At 37.1% G+C, this 18,919-nt stretch overlaps 2 protein-coding genes across 2 annotated transcripts; one reads left to right on the forward strand and one right to left on the reverse strand.

Annotated features, from left to right (window-relative positions):
- Positions 1-425: 425 nt before the first annotated feature.
- LOC103425136 (thioredoxin H-type) lies at positions 426-2,215 on the forward strand. Its single transcript, XM_008363206.4, has 3 exons — positions 426-698; positions 1,658-1,780; positions 1,891-2,215. The coding sequence occupies exons 1-3, from the start codon at positions 609-611 to the stop codon at positions 2,032-2,034; spliced, it is 357 nt and encodes a 118-aa protein (XP_008361428.3). The 5' UTR covers positions 426-608; the 3' UTR covers positions 2,035-2,215.
- Positions 2,216-2,586: 371 nt separating this feature from the next.
- On the reverse strand, positions 2,587-8,318 carry LOC103401095 (beta-galactosidase 3-like). Its single transcript, XM_008339801.4, has 19 exons — positions 7,738-8,318; positions 7,509-7,604; positions 7,265-7,377; positions 7,083-7,149; positions 6,852-6,944; positions 6,594-6,737; positions 6,326-6,414; positions 6,121-6,226; positions 5,936-6,023; positions 5,690-5,808; positions 5,434-5,598; positions 5,101-5,279; positions 4,694-4,803; positions 4,508-4,617; positions 4,309-4,419; positions 4,112-4,225; positions 3,826-4,028; positions 3,355-3,691; positions 2,587-3,260 (listed from the first exon to the last, which is right to left on the reverse strand). The coding sequence occupies exons 1-19, from the start codon at positions 7,906-7,908 to the stop codon at positions 3,114-3,116; spliced, it is 2,562 nt and encodes an 853-aa protein (XP_008338023.3). The 5' UTR covers positions 7,909-8,318; the 3' UTR covers positions 2,587-3,113.
- Between the last annotated feature and the right edge of the window lie 10,601 nt (positions 8,319-18,919).

The following is an 18,919-nucleotide window of genomic DNA, read 5'->3' on the forward strand; positions in this document are numbered from 1 at the left end:
TTCTATGCACCAAAGCTTCTTATTAACCCCTTCCCAAAAGCAAAAAAGTGAACCGTCTGTTTTGATATGATTGAATTTTTTGTGCTACACCAATTATGCGACATATTCCGATTCAATTACTTTGCAACATTGAAGAAAATCGGTCTTTAATATCAATATATCACCTTCTGTCACCACTTGAGCTAACCATGGAACACTCAACCAAACCATTCTTACTAACAAATGCAAAAGTCGTTTTCTAATTTTGATTATAATACCAACTAGTTATTGATCTAATGATACTAAGTCTAGTTTTTTTTTGCCCCCATTGATTGGCAAAAGAATAAAATATGAACCAATGGATATGATGCTCTTGATTAATTAGGTCAAGTTCTTAGGATCCAACGGTTGGAATTAAATACCCACAGATGATGCCATGGGTTTGTGCGCAATACGTTCACAGTAAAACCCCCACCTGCCAGCTGCATGCATTACGCGTTCCCGTCCGTACGTTGCATGGGAATCTCTCCTTTTTCAGTCCTTATCTCCCACCCATGGGAATCACGTTTATTTTGTGAGGTGTTATTTTCTAGCTGTTTGTTTCTCGAGAAAATTTTACAGAGCGAAAAATGGCAACGGAGGAGGGACAAGTTTTCAGCTGCCACACTGTGGAGGCATGGGAGCAGCAGCTCCAAAAAGGCAACGACTCCAAGAAGCTGGTATTCTTTTGAATTGCACCAAATCCAAATTCATTACATTTTTTTTTTCTTGAAAGATTTGTTTGATTTTTGTAATTTCGATTTGGTTTTCCATTGTGGTTTTTGGTGATTTGGGTTCTTGTTTTTAATGAATCTGAATATTGGGTTTCGTTTGGTTTTTGGTGATTTGGTTTTTTCTTATCTGATTTGATTTGATTTGCTTAGTTTAATTAATCTAGATTTATGTTCAAATCGTAAATATTTGTTAGACGCTTATGATTTTTGTGATTGTCCTAAATTATTGGTATTGAGATCCTAGAAAATAGGGCCTTTTTTTCGAATTTTTGGAATTTTCTTTTGAAATTTTTTTATTTTTCCATGGAAATTATATGGATCTCTGAGCTTGATTCGTTCTTGGAGAAGATTTTGGTGAAATTGTTCAATGAATTGGCTTCGTTTCTTCAGAACTGCATCATTAATTTGCCTCTGGCTTGGAGTCATTTTCTCCCCGTATACACCTCTGTTTAATTTTTCTCCTCGTTTCCATTTGTTTATTCAACCTGTGACAAAAATAAATATGGTGTGTACAAGGAAAAAAAAAATGTGTAGTTATCATTTCCCTTTCTAGTATACACAAAGTGTATGCATACTTAAGTACCAGGATCCTTGACTGTTGAATCTTTGTTGATTAGATCATGGTGTCTTGACCGCACATCTAACTATTAATTGCTCCGATGTATGTCATGCACTTGTTTCGACGCTACTTACTATCAATTGTCTCTCTTCATATTTTATAACAAAACAACAGTGATTCCATGATTATACATTCTCAAATTGTTTTGTTTTTTTTTTGTTGAATGTGGAGTTTTATAGAGTTAAACGAAGTGCTAGAAAGATTGCAGAACGAGGGCAAACATTGTTATTTGTCATATATGCTATTCATTTACTTTCTCGTGAGAGCTCTTCAATAAAAAATGCAGATGGTTATTGACTTCACTGCTTCTTGGTGCGGACCATGCCGCTTCATCGCACCATTCTTGGCAGAGTTGGCTAAGAAGCTGCCCGATGTCATATTCGTAAAGGTCGATGTCGATGAATTGAAGGTACGTAATATTCAAAAACAAAATGAAGGCATTTGTTTCCAAAAGAGAGAATTTGATTTAGAATCTGCCTACTGTAAGAGAAACTCAGTCGCAAGTGAATTTTGGTGTAGACGGTCGCGCAAGACTGGGCGGTAGAGGCAATGCCGACGTTCATGTTCCTGAAAGAAGGGAAGATCGTGGACAAGGTGGTCGGAGCGAAGAAGGACGAGCTGCAGCGGACGATTGCGAAGCATCTGGGCACTGCTTCTGCCTGAATGTCATAAATACCGATCAATCTAGACTATACTATAGCAAACTGCACACATGGCCACAGACCTTATGATGTGCAAGTAATGTAGACTTATATTTTAACCTTCTGAGTCCTGACTCTGTCCTGAGTATTGTGTGTGGTATTTTTCATATGGTTGTTACATAAATGCAGTTCTATCTAGCTCATACATGGTTTGGATAGTTGTTACTAGATGTGGAAATTCTGTATGTATCGTTGTGGCAGGTTGGTGCACAAGGCCTAACTGTGAGAATTCTATCGTCTGACCGTCGGACCAGGTGGACTGCTGGATTTACTCACAAAGAAATGAGCTCCTTTGTATTTAGGTACCACTTGGCCTTGTGTACCCACAAACCTCCATATAAGGAGAGATTTTCGTACCGAGTATTCAAGGGATACTCTACCGAATACATGAAAGGATAGTGATTTCCACAAGTCCTTTACCGAAAAGCTAAAACATAGAGAGAATTGCATGAGGAGAAAATAGGAGTGCGGAAATCCCGAGTCATGATCAGACACAAGCAAAAACAAGAGGAAGTAACGCCATGAACTCTCTGCACTGTACGTAAACAAATGGTGTCACACTAGGATTCCTCTCCCAACATGAACCTACATTTTACTTATTGGATTTGGGGCATCCTTTTTCCCCAACACTACGTCAACAGTAAAAACACTCAAACAGAAAACACATCATTTCCCAGTGCCCATATATCCCGTTAAAAGGCCGGGTACCGGAGCCTGACTCCCCCTAGGGTCCGAATTGTCGAACCCCGAGGTATATACAAACTCACCTATGTAACAAGATCACTACTTACACAAGTCCTTTAAACTTAAATTAACAGCTAATTGCGCCTTGGCTCCGAATATGAAAATACCCTTCACCAAGAGCTACTACTACTACTCTTCATCAGAAAGAAAAAAACTATGGCACTCCACCCACCTAACCGCTTTTGCTATGTTGCTGTACTCGATCTCTTATTCTTGTTTACTCGCTTCTTCTCTTGCTGTGGTGTATAATTAAGGGATTAGGGTGCAACAATTACGATATGTTATCTCAATCTTTCACTAACCACGTGAATTGGGTTCCACGTTTGTTGAAGTTATGGGAGCACACACAGCTTCTACCGACAGCCGCTTCAACACCTTCGGACATGGATCTCCAAAGTTGCTGTTGGATATGGTGACTGCACATCTCTGCTTCCCTATGCACTTCTGTGATGATCAAAGATAAAATGACAGAACACGGTTCAGTACAAGGGTTATGAATACTAGTAGATTCGGAAAACCAGATAGCATTGTTTAGTACCTTCTGCAATACAGAGTATGACGTGGTGGCATGGCAAGTTCCTTCTTGGTAGCTCCCACAGGTTCCCAAGGGTGTTCCGAAGCTAGCGAATTTTATGGAAGAGATAGCCTGCCCTGGGTTACAGCGCAAATGAACCTTGGGGCTGTGGAAGTCTTCTACTTTTCCATAGCTTTCGATGTGCCAATTCTTGATTGTTGGGTGGTATTCAGCAACTTCAGAGCAAACACTGCTCACAGCTCTCTTTACAAGAGATATTCTAGAGGGATCCCCTCCAAGTTCCTCAAAAAGTACCAACAGATTTTGAGTTGGCTTTAACCAAGACCGAGGCACATGATAACTGAAAAAATGAAATTCACATGGAATTTAAGAGGAGAATTTGTTTGCTGAGCAATCCTCTAAATGTTTATGCCATACTTTCATACTAAAATTGTTGTTGTAAAAATACAAAGTTTTCATCATAGCGTTACTTACTATCGTTGTGTGGGTTTGCCGCAACCCAATTGACACTTTGTAGGCCTAAACCCTCCAGCATAACTGCACCCATTGCAATTACCATTCGCAAATGCTGTCCAATATCTCCCAATACTCTGCCCATTAATCCATATTTGGCCTTTTCCCATTCCCTCCATGTCCAAAGCCAATGGCTCACTTCCTTCGGGTTCATTGAAAATAGTCTGCAAAGTTGAGTGAGTATTAATAATTTTGTTCTCCCGGGTTTACATTACCACATAGAGTTCCAGTTTCCTTAGTTGCATACCTTGTGCCAAGTCAATGGCTGCTGTTTTTGTGCAATTAATGATCCGCCTATCCATTCGACAGAGGAAAAAGCATTTGGAGACGCAAGATTCATGGCTTCTCCTTTCAGTCCGACCTGTTAGAGTAGCAGGGGTAAGGAAAAATGTCTTTTTTTCATAGAAAAGTAAAACGATTTTATTTCAAAGTAAGATCGACTACCTGGTAGGTCCACTTCTGCCAAGATAAGTCCCATTTTCCCTGGTTAAGTCCATGAAGTACAACGGGGCCGAGGATTCCAGTATTCCAAGCCTCAAAGTGTCCGCCCACATTCTTCAACAAGCAACAATAACTTGTCAGAATTAGAGAAGAAGAACAAATAGAATAAGAAAAAATAATAATTGTGGCAAACAATACTAACAGGTAATCCGACGGCAACACTCAGCAGTGCAATTCTGTTTGTTCCGGCACGTAGATTGACCTTGCCAGTATATGTGAATCTCCTACTCACCCTTGTTCCAAAGGCAGAACCTGTTATATGTTTGTTAAGTTTTTTTTTATTGTTCCTCAAGATAATATCCATGCAAGAAGCAAATCAAAATTGTACCTGTAAGCTGTCCATTAATGAAAATGTGCACAGCATGGCCTGTTGATTGAACTATAAGGGTCGGGAGTTCCCCTCCATGCAGGAAGGACTCAGATGAATCAATATCAACGCTGCAGGCACATTGAAAGAAAGATGATGTTTTAATATCTATCTTTAAGGTTAGGAAGGATGTCACTGAAGGCATATGTAACACTGCATTGAGGCATATGTGAGGGTTGTTTGTCTTTTCAAATTGCACACCAAGCTGGTCAAATCAGAACATCCTTTTGAAAGGCTTCCTAAGAAATTCATTACTAAATCTTTCTTGTGTGAGGCAAAAATACTTCAAAGAAAATGGAAACGCAGACCTGCTTTGGAGAAATCACGAATGGTGATAAACAAAAGAGTTAGTCTCAGGAAATTCTCACCTAGTTATGTACCAGAGGTAGTCAGTACTATCCCTAGTGACATTTATCTGTTCCAATAGACCAGGAGCGGTCATTGTTGAGCTGTCATCCAGAGAAGTAAGATCTTCATCATAACTCTCCCATGATAGCATCGGAATATTTGTTGGCAACATTTGCATTTGTGACGTTTGAACTCCAACCTAAGAAGAAGGAACGGCAAAAAGTTTCAATCTCAAAAACTTCTAAATCTTTCAATGTTCAAAGGAGATAAAGACTTCTGTTCCCGAAAGTGCGGGTCTCAGATTCTGTCAGAATAGATGCATCATAGTCCTTGACATGTTCAATGTCAAATACCTTTGCAGTGTTAAAGACTACATTTCTGCAATCAGGAAGGATACTGATGGACCAAGGAGGCAGGTTGTAGTGCATGTTATTAAACATCACTCTCGCAGCTGACTTGGAATCATGGTTTGAAAGAAATGCAGAGCAATCTCCTGATTCGGAAGTGTACACATAAGCCTGGAATGCCAAAAGATACCAAGAATTTAGTAAACAAGATTAACTTATGCAAGCAAACACCAAACGCTAGTTTGACAATAAGGGTGCAAACCTGTTGAAAATTCCCCAGTGAAGTTATGATTGGATCCGCTGATACTAAAGCCCGTTCACACATCTTAATAGCCTTGTGAAGCTCCTTGAGGTGACCATACTTTGGCTGCCTGATTAAACCTATTATATTTATAGTGGAGCAGTTAGCTACATTCTCAAAGTTCCAAACTTACATGCAGTAAACTGGTATCTCACAACACACACAGAGACACCAGATCAGTTTGCTTAAGCATATTTTAATTCTCACCATATTCATCTAATGGAGCATCATAATCGTAGCTGGTAGTGATGAAAGGGCCCCCGGCTGTGCGTCCAAAATTGGTACCCCCATGGTACTGTTTCACAAGGAAACACAAGAATTCAGTTTTCCATGATAGGTTTTAATACCGCACATCTTTCGTAGCCTCAAAATAGCAGTGTATGGAAACTGACCATGTAATAGTTAACAAATGATCCTCCTTTCTGTATGAATGTCGCAACTGCATATGCTAAATCCTGAACTGGTCGTTGGTGAATTGGACCGCCAAACTCCGTAAACCTTGACAATTTTATTGAAAGAAAGAGTCAAATGGATATATTTTCATATAGCAAATTAACAAACTTGGTATTCCTAAGCAAACAAGCATATCAAACATACCAGCCACTCCATGTCTCTGTCCAAATCGTAGGCTTATAGGGTTTGTTGGGAGAGAAAGAATCGCAGTAGAAACCATTACAAGTGTTTATCTGTCACATCACCATCCACAAAACATTTGAGTGACCGCTTTAATACAAATACAAGTCATAAAACACTTTAAGAGCTTGAGAATTGGTATTCCATTGCAGGAATGCGAAATAACAGGAAATGTATAGCAATACAACTATACAAGCTAAGATCTGCAGCATAAAGAGTGTTAATTGCTCACCACTGGATCTGGAGCATCTTCTTCCTTGCACATCACCCATGGCACTCCGGTGTCCAACCCAACCGCCATTTCTGCGGCCCAAGTAATGTAATTATGGCCAGCGGCTCCAAATAACTTACTCTGCGCTCCATACTCATTCTCAATCTGAACCAAATGACCAAATTTAACATCTATTCTTATAACTCAACTGCAATACTTTAATTGACCGTCAAACACGAAATCATAGAGAAACGCAGAAAATTGAAATGGCTCATATACCTGAGAGAGTATGATGGGACCACCCTGGGACTCAAACAAACTTTCACTCTTCATCAGTCCCACAATCTTTTGTGTGAACCCTTGCATTGCCCTCTGTATTTACAGAAGAACACATTAAGAAATTTTACTGAATAGTAAATAGTAAATACCTCCCAGAAAGCTCCATAAATTCAACATGGACAAATTATGCAACATAAGTAGGTAAAAAGATAAAAGGAAAAGAAAATTAACCTTGAAAGGTTCATTGTCTGTCCTGAAGCTGATGCCTGGAACATACTTCAGCCAAACAGGAAAACCCCTACAAACCACGCAATCAGAAAAATTAAATACTTTTTTTTTTATCTAAAATTAGGAAAATCCTAAAAAATTTAAAAAAAAAAGCCAAAATTATAAGATCTAGAGAAAAAGAGTACCCAAAGTTCCACTCAGCGCAAACATAAGGGCCAATGCGAAGGTGAGCATAGAGCCCTGCCTTCTGTATGGTCTTGAGGAACCTCACCAGATCATACCTCCCTTCAAAATTGTACTGAAACCCAGCACAAAGCCAGCAACATTCAGAATTAGAGGGGAAAATAAACAGCAAACAGAGCAGAACAAAGTACCAAACATTGACTGTAAAAAGTAAAAATGAAGAGTTAAAAAGTGAAAGAGTGATACATTGCCAGGAGTAGGCTCATGCACATTCCAGAACACATAGGTTTCAACCACATCAAGCCCTCCATCTTTTGCCTTCTGAATCAGATCTTCCCACATCTGAACCAAAATTACATTTCTCAAATCAAATTAAAAAAAACCCAGAAAATTTAAGAGGGAAATGATGCAATTTCTTAAAACAATTGTTGAAAAAATGAAAAATTAGGGAAATGGGAAAAAAGATTTGGATTACCTCAGGAGTGCTTCTGGGGTAATGTATAGACCCAGAAATTAGGATTCTTCTCTGCCCATTAATCACAATGGCCTTCCTGTCATATGTGACAGCACAGTGAACCAGCTGAAAACCCAGCAGCAAAAACAACCCAATGAAAAAACCCAGCTTGGAAGCTGAGTTTGGTTCCATGGCCTTGCCTTCTCTCTCTCCTCCTCCTCTCTCTAAACCAAAATGGTAGACAAAACTCAAAGCAGAGAGGAATTGTGAAATGTGGAAGGAAGGAGAGAAAGGGCAGCAGCAACTCAGAGAGTGTGGTGAAGCAGCAAGGTGTCCACACTCACAGGTCTGTGAGTCTGTGAGTCTGTGACTCTCAGCAGAGCTATATAATATGTGCGTCTGTGTGTCTGTGTGTCTATTCTCTAAATATATATATATAGGAATCAAATAGGAAAATACTGGGAAATTACAGAAATGTTTTTTACTAGTGAACTTATTACTAGTGTAACATATGCAGACAGATTTGACCGAGAAAAAACATACGCAGGCAGACAGGTCGCAGGGGATCACAGTTGAGAAATCACAAGTGTCATGGCTCGTCACTGCGTGGCCGTTGGCTACAAGTATTACCTGTCAAATAAAGGGGAGGAAATTACATGCTTTTGACTTAATCTGGAAACTGTAGAGCGTTGCTTTTAACCTTAATCTTGTAAAGTCCACTTTTGCGCTTATTTCCATTAGTACTATTGTTTTATTGCATAATAAGTTTGACCCCTTTTTTTCTCTTTCACCAATAATCTTAATGTTAAATCACGAATTTGAAGGTAAATATATTTGTATCTAAAGTTATGTGTTCGAATTTGTTCTCCATCAATATTTTTAAATAGTATGTTTGGGTAATCAAAGTTATACATGAAAATTATATGGATATTGATAGAAGGTGAAGTTGTCTATAAAGACGATCAAGGCATGACGAGTGGTAATAAATTTTAGTAAAGATATTCAGATTTTATAGAACGTTAATTAGATGAAGTAAATTAGAGTTCTATCTTTCACAGCCTCGCTTTCTCTTTTTGCACTCATTTTCTTCTCAAAAATTAAAGACAAATAACACTTGGTAAATCACCCATCTTGTTTCTTTTTCTTTCTTTTTTTGGCCAAAGTTTTTGTAGAGGGCTTTGACCATGTCAAGGTAACTATGACCAAAGGGTAATATCGTCATTATATGCCTCTCTTGTGACCCACACATTGGCAGTTCCATGTGAACCCACAAACCCCTTCGGTTCATGTAAATCCTAATAAACTCCCTTCCCTCCATCGTCACATTTTTGGCACATTTCTTCCTTCGCACCGACTCCAAACCTTTTCTCTCCCAACTCAGCCTAAGTTTTAATCTCTCCACTACACTGCAGAAAAAAATAGTGACATCCTGTGTTAATAAATAAGAGCTTTATTTGGAAAGTGATTTTAAATTACTTGAAACGTTTTAAGAGAAAATGATTTAGGTTTCAAAAGTACTTGAAATGCTTCTTGCATAAAACATCATTTACGTGTTTTTTGCAAGAAACACTTCAAGTGTTTTTCTAATATTGGTTTCAAAAGTATTTTATCGGCCTTCAATCATTTAAAAACACTTCATAAATGAGCTCTAAAAATATGTCAATTTTTTTTTAAATGTCTTTATTCCATTGATATAGAACACCACGTCGGCATGTGGCAGTTTAAATGTGTCTTGCAATGTATGTTGTTGTTCCTAAGGAGATATTTTTCAGTGTGCAACTAACCGAAAACACTGCTCAGTACATCAAGTTTTATATTACAAATGGTTGGATACTTACAAAAAAAAAATTTAATCACTTATATTATAACATTTAATGTATTTAATTATGTTCCAAACACAGTAAAAAATTTCTGGTCCGTGAGCTGCAACCAGTAGTCAGTACATCTGTTATCTCTGTCGGCGAAGATCTCAATTCACAAAGACAGCTGTCATTCAAGATTAGAAGCAATACTAGCTATTATTTTATTGTGATAAAATAATTGCGAAATCTTCTTAGGAATGTGCTATTGTACTGATTTTATATTATTCCTGTACGTCAATGTTACGGTCATGTTAAATTCATTATTTTCATTTTATATTACAGAGCTTGCATCTAGCGAGTAGTGACCTTCTCATGGTCAAATTTATTATTTCCATTTTCCGTTTCACTTCGAGAAGAGAAATTTTTAGATTCGAACAACTAAACCATATAACATTCAATTGAAGACACATTAAATGGGTTATTTATAATTTTAAATTGTCGTACAGTATTTCAGTTTTAGTGGGCAAGTGTAGATAAAATATAGGAAATGTAAAAATGTAACTGAACAGGGTTTTTTTGTATCTTATGTTGGACGATCACGTGATATGGTTGTCCGGACCTCATCAATGGAGAATCAAGTTCCTGTCCCACTCGTCGGTTTATATATTTATGATTGAGCTATAATTGACTGAAACATTTTCACTGTGGTCGAGTGGGACCTAAACGGTCAGTGGATCAATGGTGAGCCGTTCAACTAGACCCTCAATAATATATTTTATTTCACGCCTATAAAAGAAATTGATAAATAAAATTATCCTTCAAACGATATAATTTCTATACGATGTGTACTTCTAAAATTGTAAATTCAAACTTCAAATGAAAAGTATACGTAACATTACCATGGCAACAACGTTATTTTTGTTTATCAATTTAAACAAAGAAATATCAATGAAACTTCTCATATTTTCAAGTATGAAAACTTAAAAAACGTCTTTCAACATTAAAGCACATTCCTGCTCCAATTGTTTTTTGATTGCCGGGAGAAAGTTAGCCGTTGCAGCTTTCTCTTTGTTAAATAATCAATAGTGAACATCAAAAGCTCCTGCTTTAATTTGTCGTTTTTTAATTACTAAAATGGTTTAATTATGACTATAATAATCACATCCTCATGTGCTCTTTAATTATACTAATCCGTTGTGGTGACTGGTGAGTCCAGAGTGGAACAGGGTTGGTCATGGTCTAAGTAATGATCCTCTGTCCATTCATATATCCCCATGTGGCATGCGTAATGTGTAACTAGTAGCCTCATTAATCAACCAATTCACAGGAAGCTTCTCTTTTGCCTATGTTCCTTCCTTCTTTGGTTTTTACCCTAAACTTTTTTAAAGGATACGATAATAATTTCATTGATAGAAAAAAGGATTATAATTAAAATCTTGCAAAAGAACGTCTTGTATGATATCATGAGAGTTCTCCTTCCAAACTACATCGCTATCAATGCCTAAAGCAAACCGAACGAGTCGATGAGCCACTCCATTGCAACGACAAGGAACAAAAACGAAGCTCACCTCTTGGAATGTTAGAATTCCTCTGTTCCACATCGGCCACATAATTTGAGAACAAGCCCTTTAAGTAAAATTAATCTATTCTAATTAACATTGAGGCCTTTTGTATTAAAACCTCACACATAACGGATTGAGCAGGTCTCCAAGTGGGGACAATATCGGTATTGTTGGAGTAGGCCCATAACCCGTCTACCTGAAATTTAAGATGGAACTTGTAAGTTTGAAGCCAAATATTTAACCTGGAACTTGTAAGTTTGAAGCCAAATATTTAACCTCCTCAGTTACACAACCAAAAGTGAAAAAATCAATCTCTACAATGAACGAAGCATCGCTCTCCACAACAAACTTTATATGACATCGTAAGTTTCAAACTTTCAGATCGCCAAAATTTCAATATGAGCAGCGAATGAGACGACCATAAAACGCCAAACTCCCCACGTACTTCTATTTTTTGATACAAAGATAGGTTTTTTTATTAGCATCTCACGCATTGTTGTATACACTCCGCATAAAATGTATTATTAAATTACTTATTTACCTAATATGAAATAACTGTTTAACCCATACGATTTTAAAGAATAGGAGGATCAGCCCATTGATTCCATCCAAGAGGAGTAGTGGTGCGAGATTTAAATGGAATGTGGGGGCGTATAGAGAGTGTGGGATGTAAGGGTAATATTGAAAAGTATGTGAGATGTATTGATATATTTTCATTTAAAAAGTAAATGTGAATATCAATACAATTTTTTTCTTAGGCATTTTACCTTGGAAAAAAAATCGTGGCCGGAAGGTTATAGCAAAAGCCATAAAAATTTTAATTTTATACATTGGAAGAATCAGTTTTATAATTAAACGACTAGGATATGAGAAGGGAATAACTGAAAGAAAGAAAATCGATTAGTTATTCAAAGTAGTAGGTATTTAACATGCAGTCAACAAAATATGACACGTGGGTCATGACTGGTCAGGATCCAATACACTGACAGTTGCACGTGGCCCAACTAGATAACGACAGCTGTCCATTTTAATTCTCTAAACTCATAGCCTAACACCTCTATTTTTCTAATCAAATGTCATCTTCTCTCTCGCCAAAAATCTCCAGCGACCATCATCTCCCACTAGTCACTTGCACTGTTCACCGTCCGCTCCCACCGGCCAAACGTCCTTCATTGGAGTTCTCCTCAAACCCCGAATTAGACCATGATACCAAATCGATGACAAATCCTCCGTTGACAACATTCACGTCTTTTCCTCCTGCCTCTCTCCTTCCTCGACCCCAACCTCAATCCACCATTTTTTTCAGGTGCAACCATGGCAACCAGGAGAGAAAGGTGGCGCGAGTCGCGACCTATGAGTGGGTAGGTGCAAACATCCTTCGATGACGAAAGAGAGGGTTGGATTATGAGTGGGCAAGGCTGGGTTCGACGGAAGATGTTTTGGCGGAAGGGAAGGCTCAACGAAGGAGAGGTTTTTGCAGACGAGATCTGCGGCAGACAACAACATAGGCTTAGGAGGTGAGAGGGACGGAGGAGAGAGTGACTGTTGGGTTATGGGTGCAATGTTAGACTTGGTTGTTTGGTTATAGATTTAGAGAGAGTTTTGGTTGACATGTGTCTTTTATTTATTGGTGGTCAGTAAAACTATACACTGACCAGTCATTGTTGAAGTATAAAAAACCCTAAAGATATTCTATTTTAAAGGGCAGAAATGCAGGTTAAGTTACATAACAAGCCAATTACAATAAGGGAACTTTCATGAAAAAGGCTTGGACTAAGTTTATTTTAATAAAAAAAAAACCATGCTATAACTTTATTTAATTAAAAAGACTTAAATTTTAATGAAAAATCCTTAAATTGTAATAAAAGGACAAAAGAACTTAAATTTTAATGAAAATGACATAATTTTAATATTAAAAAATTAATAAAAAAAAATTTGACACACCGAGCCACACGTCCTCACACTGTTTATGAAACTTAGACACTATTTATGAAACATACTGCACTTTTTATGAAAACTTACGATACTGTTTATGAAACTTAATACATTGTTTATGAAACTTAAAGATATTCTTGTCTCCTCTCTCGAACTCAATCTCTCTAGCATCGAGAGAAGAAGGCTCTCACTCTCCCACTTACCTTCACAAATCAACCCCAAACTTAGCATATTTGAAGTATGTGGGATGCAAAGATCACAGTGGTGGTATTGCATGTGGGATCGGTACAGTGTGGACCTCGGCACCATTAATGCTCGAGAGCTTGAAGCTCTCAAACTCAAACCCAAGTGAGGTCTCTACTTACTTTTGAATTTCTGGGTATTCGATCTCTTTTTTGAGAGTTTCGAGATCGGAAGTAACACAAAATGGTTGATTAAGCATTTGGTAGTCATATGTTTGGACGGAAAAGCATACGCCTGTTGCTTGGTGTCACACCCTCATTGCTATCAACTCTACACTCAAGGTGCCAACTTCACCAGCGAGGTTGCTTTTATGTCTTCCGAGTACCTGGACATGATATGGAGACGAATCTGATTTTTGTCTTCTGGGTTTCAACCTTTGCAACTTCTGCGCATACGAACCCCAGCCCCCACACAAATTCCAACAAAATGTCGTTGAGTTTGAAGTCGGCTGGTGTTGGTAATGCATCCATTCTCCCTCTCTTGTTTCTGGGATGTTTGAATGAAGGATTTGTTGTATCGGTTTATATTGGGGGATACGCCCAGCGCAGGTTGGGTTTTTTATGTTTTTTATGTTTTTGTTCTTTTGTCCTTATCATTAAATAAAGTTAGTGGATGGTTTTTGATTAAAATGTAAAGATTTGAAGCCATTTTCATTAGTTTTCCTTTACAATAAATATTGAATTCTTCATTCATTACATCGTACGTAAGACATTCAACTTATATAAAAACGAAATACAATTAAATCATAGTGATAGTAACATCATTAAAATAGGTTAAATAACCTTATTATTTGTTGAGTACCAAAGCACCCTATCTTTTATTTTTGCTAGATTGCATCAATTTTCGAAGGATTCAACGTACTAATAACTTGCGGGGATAAATTGTGTCCCCACCAAAGGGTTCAACGGGAAAAGGATTTGAGGGATCCCGTGATCGTGATCATGACCGTTCATCGTTCATCGTTCATCGTGCGGTAAAAAATCATTTCAAAATTTAAAATTAAATATAAATAGTATCTAACGAAAACTGACCGCACAATGTACGATAAATAGTAACGATATCGGGATCCTTAGGATCCCCAGAAAAAAAGAATCCGTCGAGAATCCTTTTTCCGGTTCAACGTACTAATAACTTGTGGGGGATCCATCCAAATGGCCATGTGTAGATCCCTAGGACCCTAGATACATCCTCGCTGGTGCATGATCCTAAGTAAATTCGAAGCTTCTTTATCCGAGCACAAAATCATCAATAGCATTAATTTTGTTAATTACCATCAACGAACCCTAGTAAATATTTTTACCCCATTCTTTACGACACATCGTAAATCAAATTCTTAATGAATATGGGTTCCAATTTAATCACATTACCAATGTAGTTACCTTGATTAAAAATGTGGCCTAAGAATATAATCTCTCTAACCACAGCCGGCCTTGAGAATTGGGGGCTCTAGGCGAGCCTTCAAAGTGGGGCCCTATAGTTTTCTAACTCCCGATTCTTTATACATTGATACGTATAAAAAATAATTCACTAAATACATAAAAAATTCTATTTCTACATCAAATATAATTAAAAATTAATATCAAAATAAAGTAGATATACAAACATTACTTAAATATTACATGTCTCACATTTTTAGACGCAAATGTACTAAATATTTGCATTCAAGAATCTGAGATTGAGAGTGAAGAACAATAAAACTTGATGATCAAGAGAGTAATGAACAATAACACTTAATTGACGAGTATAATAGATTGAACAATGCCAATTGTTTTTCTTGTGTTTTTTTTTTAAATCAACATCACACTAACAAATCAAATATTAAAATAATACATTATTGAAAAGCAAAATATAAATTCAAAGTTCTGATTACCTAAATTATAATCTTAAAAACCATGTGATAGTTGATTTAAACATTCGATATAAATGGACATATGGAAAGTTGAAAGAAAAAAAAAATTGCAAATGGACTTGAGTTTTATAACTTTATATGCATTTGGACGGAAGGATTGGGAGCAAATTTAAAAAAACAAGAAAAAACTAGAGACTAAAAATGCAGCTCCATGTTTTGAATTAAACACCCCAATGAAAATTGAAGCTGAACATTTCCCCTACACCAACAAATGAATTATAATATATCTTACTTTTTCTATATTTATATGTTATTTACAAGATATATAATTTTTTTGGTGGCCTTTCGAAGTGGGGGCCCTAGGCGGGGCTCTTTATGGACTACCCTCAAGGTCGACCTTGTCTCTAACCTACAAATTTATTATACTATATCTATATATTTGTTGTTAAATTGTTAGTGAGAAAAAAAAACTGCCAATTAAGACAAGTCGTGATGTATGATATATATCGAGGCTGCATTTAACATCATTGTTATAAAAATCCCACTGCGCTAGGCGGCTGTCCACTGCCTCAATTAATGCCTAGGCATTTGAAAATTAAGAAATTGCGTCTAAACCTACTGAGGCGCCCGCCTAGGCACTCACCTAGCCCGCCTAGACTCACCTATGCACCTGCCTAAATTGTGAGTCATTTAGACAGAAAATAGATAACTTTCATTTTGCATTTTATTTTGTTCAATAAATTGCAAGACACTTGTTGAATGCTTAAATGAACACATATTATATGCTAGTTCCCAATGTTTTCATACTTCATAATACATATGTCATTCTATTTTGTAGTTTATAATGAAATTATATTCATTTTAAGTATAAACAGACACTTATTTACATGAAATATAATAGATTTGCTCAAATCCGCCTATTCCACCTAAGCCCCACCTGGCCGCCTAGGCGCTAGGCTTTAACCCGTTGCCTAACTAACACCTAGCGTCTTTTAGAACCTTGTTTAACGTGTATCTCGACCATACTCAAGCACCACATTGAACACCAAAACATGAAGAAGAAGAAAAAGGCTCGAATGGTACGGCCTTCCATCACCCCCAGAATGAAAGGAGCGATCTCGTAGTTCTTGGTTTGTGAAAATACATTGTTAGGCGGTCCACTTATTGGATAAGGTTTTATGGTCGGTCTGCGACCCCTGTATGTCGAATGTGTCTTTGGGGTGTTCTCATAGTTCCTACGGGGTGGAGAAGATGGGGTTGGTTCATGAATTTTTTTTCCTTTTGCCACATTTCGATCAAAGGGTTGAAGGGAGATTGATTCTTTATAATGAATAAATCTAATCACAACTTCGAATATGGAATTCAAATGGATCAAATAAGAAATGATACTCTGAATCATAGAACTATAATGAAATATACGATCAACCAGCATTTATCAAATTTGAAAAAGAGTAAGAAGAAATGGTTCGCTCTTCTTATTTTATCTAAATGGCCGTCGAGCTTGAGTGTCGGGCCCATCTTGGCGATTATTTAGTGAGTAATGCATATATATGAGTAAACATTCATGCTATTGGTTTTTATATATAACCAAGGCCGGTCTAGATACTTTTGAGGCTCGGGCCGATGCAAAAAAATGTGCCCTCACTTCATATAAAAAAAATTATTTATTTTTACACGTAAGACATCGATAAAATTATATTTAGAAAATCACTTCAAACTCAGTAATTTAGAAACACGGAAAAACTAATTTATTTTTTATCGAGAGAAGGAAACAAAAAAACTTCAGGCTTACAAGTAGATAAATTATGAGTTTTGTCTTCGATCTGAACTTTTAAAGTGTTTTTGTATAAATCGTGAGGTGTTTTTTCTTATTTACTAACCTCTTCAATATAAGACTAAAAAAAGTATGATTTTTTTAAGTCTTTAAGGATATGTATAAGTAATGAATGGGCACCAAACTAAACCTTTTGATGAGACGTCATATGATTTGCAAGTTTGGTCTAAAAATTTAGTCTATGCATTACCCTTTGCTGAATATTAGACTTGAATTGGAACGAATGTTTAAAAATAGCAACCCACATAGTTAGTAGCTAGTAATTAAAAATAAGTTAACAACCAAACAAAAAATCGTAAAAATTGAAAAAAATAAACATTCACATAGCATGTCGACTTAGGACCTCTCGTTAAATTTTAAATACAAAAATCATTGCTTCTAATTAAACTTCTAATCATTTAGCCAAATTTTATAAATTTATACTGTTACGAAAAGAAATTTGTAAAAATTGAAATTTAATTAAGCACACATTGTGTTTTGAACCCAATATGTAACATCCCACATTGCCCAGGAGAGTGGATCCTGTAAGCCTTATATATATATATATATATATATATATATATATATATATATATTCTCATCTCTATCTAGCACGAGGCCTTTTGGGAGCTCACTAGCTTCGAGTTCCATCGGAACTCTGAAGTTAAGTGAGTTCACGCGAGAACAATCCCAGGATGGGTGACCAACTGAGAAGTTCTCGTGTGAGTTCCTAGAAACAAAACAGTGAGGGTGTGGTCGGGGTCCAAAGCGGACAATATCGTGCTATGGTGGAGTCAAGTCTGGGATGTGGTGGGGGCCCGGGCCGGGATGTGACAATTTGGTATCAGAGCCAATCCCTGGCCAGATGTGTGCCAATGAGGATGTCGGGCCCCTAAAGGGGGTGGATTGTAACATCCCACATCGCCCAGGGGAGTGAATCATGTAAGCCTTATATGTATATTCTCATCTCTACCTAGCGCGAGGTTTTTTGAGAACTCACTGGCTTCGGGTTCCATCGGAACTCCGAAGTTAAGCGAGTTCGCGCGAGAGCAATCTCAGGATGGGTGACCCACTGGGAAGTTCTCGTGTGAGTTCCTAGAAATAAAACCGTAAGGACGTGGTTGGGGCCCAAAGCGGACAATATTGTGCTATAGTGGAGTCGAGCCTGGGATGTGATGGGGACCCGGGCCACGATGTGACACGATACCTCCTCATTAATTTCAAACAACAAAATCACCATTTCTAATCAAATTTCTTTATCATTAAACCAAATTTTATAAATGTATACTCTTATGAAAACGTATATAAATATGTCACACTAATAATTTTAATGTCTTTAATTTTTTGGACCCCGAACAATCGCCCTGCCCGCAATAAACCTAAGCCGGCCCTATATATAACAATATGTATCTTTTTAATCATGTGATCACTAATTCTACAATCATAGATAAATCATATAATTGTATACAACTCGTAACACATTTTATTGCAAAAATGACTAAGAAGGGTAGGTATGCATGCATGGACACTTGCCTAAGTATTGAGAAGAGCACGTAAGCACGTTTTTGGGCATGTATGAAGTTTCTGACCTGACAGATGCCACATGCCATGTTATCATGCCAGACTAGGACGTAAGCTCGAGCATGGGGAAGATGAGGAGCACACCTAGCCAGCAGTGGCGGAGCCAGAAATTTATGTCAGGTGGGGCCCTTAAACTAATGAAAGAAATTAGAAGAAAAAAATTAGTAACATCACGGAAATTTTGAATCAAACAAGAGTGATGGAGCTTTAAAATTTGTATGAAAAAAATTAGTATTGAGAGATGTCATAGTAAATAGAACCTGTGTTGACATCTAACACAACATTGATAATAACGTTATAACTAGCTCAAACTATTATTATGATATTTTTCTTTTAATATTATTGAATCTTCCTCTCGAATATATATACCTTGTTTTATATGAACTAACAAAAAATAAGCTATTATTACGATACTTTT

Source organism: Malus domestica, chromosome 15 (assembly GCF_042453785.1).
Source record: "Malus domestica chromosome 15, GDT2T_hap1".
In the NCBI taxonomy this organism is placed as follows: domain Eukaryota; kingdom Viridiplantae; phylum Streptophyta; class Magnoliopsida; order Rosales; family Rosaceae; genus Malus; species Malus domestica.